Raw genomic sequence first — 5,591 nt, forward strand, 5'->3', positions numbered from 1 at the left:
CAGACAGCTTTCTCTAACAGAAATTTAAGGGCAGAAAAGAGGTAGGGATGGGCACTGTGAGTGCAGACAGCATAAAGATATGAGGGATGGAAATTGATTGTAAGAGGAAATTATCTAGGAAGCTGAGATATGATTTGGAAATGAGAGGAAAGTAAGAGCTCTTTCAGCTTCTAGTTCTTAAGGTACACTAAAGCTCATGCAAGGAAATTGAAGTTATGGAGTTAAATGAACATTTTTCAAAGAGAAAGAAACATTTCTATAGTATAGCAGGAGGAGAGTGTCTGCAAGTTATCTTGACTTCTGTCATTATTTTCTGCACTCCGCACAGGACTCCATGCCCAGGAACTGCAGATGCCCAACAGCAGCTCCATCAGCGAGTTCCTCCTGCTGGCGTTGGCAGACACGCGGCAGCTGCAGCTCCTGCACTTCTGGCTCTTGCTGGGCATCTACCTGGCTGCCCTCCTGGGCAACGGCCTCATCAGCACAGCCGTAGCCTGCCACCACCGCCTGCACACCCCCATGTACTTCTTCCTCCTCAACCTCGCCCTCCTCGACCTGGGCTGCATCTCCACCACTCTCCCCAAAGCCATGGCCAATGCCCTCTGGGACACCAGGCACATCTCCTATGCTGGATGTGCTGCACAGGTCTTTTTTTTGTTGTTTTTGTTTTCCGCAGAGTATTGCATGCTCACCATCATGTCCTATGACCGCTACGTTGCCATCTGCAAGCCCCTGCACTACGGGACCTTGATGGACAGCAGAGCTTGTGCCACCATGGCAGCAGCTGCCTGGGGCACTGGGGTTCTCAATGCTTTGCTGCACACTGCCAATACATTTTCCCTGCCACTCTGCCAAGGCAATGCTGTGGATCAGTTCTTCTGTGAAATCCCCCACATCCTCAGGCTCTCCTGCTCACACTCCTACCTCAAAGAGATTTGGCTTCTTGTGATCAGTGCCTCTTTAGCATCTGGGTGTTTTGTTGTCATTCTTTTCTCCTATGTGCAGATCTTCAGGGCCGTGCTGAGGATGCCCTCTGAGCAGGGACGGCACAAAGCCTTCTCCACGTGCCTCCCTCACCTGGCCGTGGTCTCCCTCTTTGTCAGCACAGGCATGGTTGCCTACCTGAAGCTCCCCTCCATCTCCTCCCCATCCCTGGACCTGGTGGTGTCATTTCTGTACTCGGTGGTGCCTCCAGCAGTGAACCCCCTCATCTACAGCATGAGGAACCAGGAGCTCAAGAATGCGGTGAGGAAAATGATGCCCTGGTCACATTTCAGCAGGGATAAACTTCACATCTGTCTCAACAAGTGACTCAGTCTGTACAATAACAAACTTATGTTCCTTACTGATTATAATATTTATTTATGTTTATCACTTCATTTTTCTTTGCTGTTCATATATATGTGTGTGTGTGTAATTATCATTAGTGGTTACCATGGTCCTACACATATGTTTGGCTTCCTTCTACTTGTACTGAGGCATCACCGTGCTCTCTTTCTCCTGGAGCCCATATGAACTCTGGCTCAGTGCTGACTTTCTCACAGCCTCCATGTTCCACCTCTGTGTCTGCAGGCCAATGAGATGCCAGCAGGCACCGTGGAGCTGATATAGGCTTGATTAGCAAATGGGATCAATGTATTAGCCGGTTGAACAATATATTACTTTAGCAGAAGGAATCAGTGTGAGCTCGTGGTAAAACTTCTGTGTTTAGCTTTGACTGGTGTGTGAACAGCCCTGTTTTTATCAATGATCCTGTTTCACAGAAGCTCTGAAATCACTTTTTTGCCTCCACCAGGTGCAAGGACTTGTTCTTGGGTTTGATATAACTGTTTGCACTTACACCAGACCAAGATAGAAAGTTGTTGATTGTGGCAGAACAAGCAATGGAAGTTTGCCAAACTGGGGGGAAAGAGCTAAAAGGTGAGCCAGGGTGCACCATGATGAAGAGGAAGATGAACTAAAGGGGAGGAAGTAGGTGTTGTGAGAAGGAGGACATGTGGTGTCAGGGGCTGTGCTGGGGGCCCATCTCTGTACCACTGCACGCATGCTGCCCCACACAGTGCCTGCACTGAGCTGCCAGGGGCTGCCTGTGGGGCGGTGGGGCCGGGCTGTCCTGCAGAGGGGAAGGCACACGGAGCCTCATGCTGCGGGGCTGGGACCCCAAAATCAGCCTGGAACTCAGCGCCCAGCTGTGCTGTGCTCACCTTGCCTGGCTCCCAGGTGCCCCCTGTGCTGCTCTGTCACTGCCCCTCTACAGGACAGGGGAGAGAACTCATCTCAGCAATTCCTGGGTTGAGGCACAAAGCGTTTTATTCTTTCTTTGCTTAAAACCCAAAGACAACTAACTGTGTGTGTCAATGGCTACATATCAATGCAGGGTTTTTTGTTGTTGTTGTTTGTTTGTTTTTTTCTGCACACTTGGGATCAGCTATTGAATTCTGCGTCCCTTTCACGTTAATATATTATTTTAAACTGCACCTAACCCACAACACATTTTACTGTTATTCTATATAATATAAATTATTTCCAACACATACATCTGCTCACTGTTAGTTAGGATTTCACATCCTCTTCTTCCTTACCTATTTACTCTAATCCAAGTGATATGCCATGTTTCTATTTAATCTTTATTGTCTCATGTCCTGACTTTTTTTCCCTAATATTTAATAATAACTTCCCAAATTACCCCTGTGTACAAGTTGTTATTTCTGTTCTTGTTGTCAGACCCAGTCTGTTGCGTCACTGCAGCTCTGGTAATGATTCCTTTGCTGAACTCCAGACCATTCCAATAACAGCTCTCTGGGTACTGAAGGGAAGGTTGCTAAGTTACAGAAACACACTTATCTACCAGGTGCCACTTGTAAGCAAAGAATCAATCTAATAAACAATTTCTTCGTGTGTGCTGTAAAAAGATGTGTTTTACTATAACACAGCCTTAGTCCTGGGATCTACAATGCTTTCTTTAGCTCAATATTACAAGGATCTAAAAGAGAAATCAGTATTTTCCCCACAGTTCAATACATGTCCTGGTTCTTTATGGTCAGAATGATAATGTGGATGCTTTGTCAGTACATCAGTTACACAGAGTGGTACAGAAATCTCCCTGGACTTTTGGAAGTCCTTTGGCATGGTCCCACATCACTTCCTTATCTCTGTGGAGAGATGTCTGAGATGGATTTGAAGGGCAGAGTGTTCACTGGATAAGAAATTGGTTGGAAGGTCGCAGCCAAAGGACTGTGGTAAATGGCTCTCTGGGAAATCGGCTCCACCAGGTGGAGGCTGATCACAAGTTATGTCCACAGGGGTCAGCCTTGGGACCAGAGCTGTTCAACGTCTATCGGAGGCATGGATGATGAGACAGAGAGCACCCTCAGCAAGTGTGCTGATGTCACCAAGCTGTGTGGTGCAGTTGGCATGACAGAATGAAGGGGTGCCATCCAGAGGGACCTGGCCAGGCTTGAAAAGTGGGCCCAAAGAAACAGCATGAGGTTCAACAAGATCAAATGCCAGTTTTTGCACTTGTGTCGGGACAATCCCAGGCATGAGGGTTGAATTCCTAGAGAGCAGCCCTGAGGGGAAGGACTTCGAGATGGTAGATGAAAACCTGAACAGGAGCCAGCAGTGTGTGCTTGCAGCCTGAGAGGCCAACTGCACCCTGGGCTGCATCAACAGAGAGGTGGTCATCAGAGCAAGGGAGGGCACTGTCCTTCTCTACTCAGCCCTCAGAAGGCCCCATCTGGAGCATGATGTAAAGCTTTTAGAGAAGGTCCAGAGGAAAGCCACGAGGGTGATCAGAGGGCTGGAGGACCTCTCCTGGAAAGACAGGCTGAGGGAGATGGGAGAAGAAACAGCCTGGAGGAGAACACATTGCAGCCTTCCAGTACTCACAGAGAGCTCAGAAACAAGATGGAAATCAACTTTTAACATGGGCAGATATCACAAGGTACAAATGTTTTAAATTACAAGAGTTGAGATTTAGATTAGAGACTGGGAGGATCTTTTCAGAGAGAGGGTGGTGAGGTCCTGGCTGTTGTGGTGTTGTGATTTTTTTTTATGTCAGTATTCCACACCAAAACATCATGTGAAGCAGTGGGAGTTAAAGAGTTAGCATTCTGGTTCCACTTGCTGCCTTTTATGGGCATTTTGAGCATTCTGATGGGAGGGGAGGGGCAGAATTCCCTGGAGCACATGGTGTGAAGAGGAAGATAGGTGGAGATCCAGACTGCACCACAGTGGCTCTCCCTCAGGCCCCACTCAGTTTGCAGCAGAGAAGGGCATGTGCTTCCCTTGTACTATCGTGGGGACTCACACTTTGGGCACGCTTTGGTTCAGTAGGATTTAGTAAATTACCATTCCTCCTCAGATCGTTGCTGTTGTGATCCATTTGTTAAACCCATCTACTAGCTCTCGGCCCTTCCACCTCTCCCAGAGTGCGTGGCCTCCCTGGGGCCTCCCTGCACCACCAGCATCACCAGAAAAGTGCCAGGTCTGGTTCGCTCCTCTGATTACTACCCATTCTTGATAGTTCAGGTAAGCAGTGATGAAATTGTTCAGGGAAGCCTGCGACCGATGCAAAAGGATTTCAGGGGTTAGGGCGAATGGCTGAAGGAGTGGCTTCACAAGTGGTATTTTTCTCTCTCCTTCTTCTGGGGTGGTGAGGGATGCAGAGCAGTCTAGGAAATGGCAGGCTTTGAATAAGTGGCAGAAAGGTTGGTGCCACCACAGAACTATGGGTTCTTTGCCCATGGGGAGGATGGAAGAGAAAACTGGATGTGAATTGAGAGCAAATCTAAAGAAATGTGTGTGTAAAAACCAGAGTGAAGTATGGGTAAAGCACGTAGAGAAGTGTGAATAAAGCTGGACTAAAGTGTGAATAAACTTGAAGTGTGAGAAAGACCAGGAGCAAAGTGTGGGTAGACCAGGAGTAGAGCGTGAGTACACCCGGAGCAGGGTGTCAGTAAAAATCGGAGAAAAGTTTGAGTAAACCCAGAGTGAAGTGTGAGTAAACTTGAAGAAATGATTCAGTAAACGCTGAGGAAAGTGTGAGTAAAACACACACACACACAAAATGTGAATAAACCCAGATTAATGTGTGAGAGAACTTGGAGTAAAGAGTGAGGTGGGCATTTCAAGGATCCCTGCATTACATTTGTGATACTGTTGTGTGGGGAGGTGCAGCAGAAGTCATCTTCACAAAAGAAGAGCAAATAATCCAAATTCTTCTGCAAGCTGGTTTTGCTATTAAGCGAGGCAAAGTGAATGGACCTGCCCAGGAGATTCAGTTTCTAGGTATAAAGTGGCAAGATGGGCGTCATCACATTCCAGCAGATGTGACCAACAACATCACTGCTATGTCTCCACCCACTAGCAAGAGAGAGACACAGTCTTTTCTGGGTGTAGTGGGCTTTTGGAGACTGCATGTTCCAAACTATAGCCTTATTGTGCACTTCCTTCATCAGGTGACGCGGATGAAAAATGACTTTACATTTCAAAAGCAGCAGGCTTTTGAACAGATTGAAGAGGACATAGCCTGTGCCATGGCCCTAGGGCCAGTATGGCTGGGACAGGATGTAAAGAACATCCTGTACACT

The 5,591-nt window shown here is 47.5% G+C and overlaps 1 protein-coding gene across 1 annotated transcript; it reads left to right on the plus strand.

The window, feature by feature from the left end:
- Positions 1-351: 351 nt before the first annotated feature.
- On the plus strand, positions 352-1,311 carry LOC149914643 (olfactory receptor 14J1-like). The gene has a single exon (XM_090126492.1). The coding sequence runs from the start codon at positions 352-354 to the stop codon at positions 1,309-1,311; it is 960 nt and encodes a 319-aa protein (XP_089982618.1).
- Positions 1,312-5,591: the final 4,280 nt, after the last annotated feature.

This window comes from Phasianus colchicus, chromosome 29 (genome assembly GCF_987193195.1).
Source record: "Phasianus colchicus chromosome 29, bPhaCol1.hap1.1, whole genome shotgun sequence".
Lineage (NCBI taxonomy): Eukaryota > Metazoa > Chordata > Aves > Galliformes > Phasianidae > Phasianus > Phasianus colchicus.

What these genes read in the sequence shown, in the direction of transcription:
- LOC149914643 (XM_090126492.1), top strand. Translation starts at nt 352, where the DNA reads ATGCCCAACAGCAGCTCCATCAGCGAGTTCCTCCTGCTGGCGTTGGCA.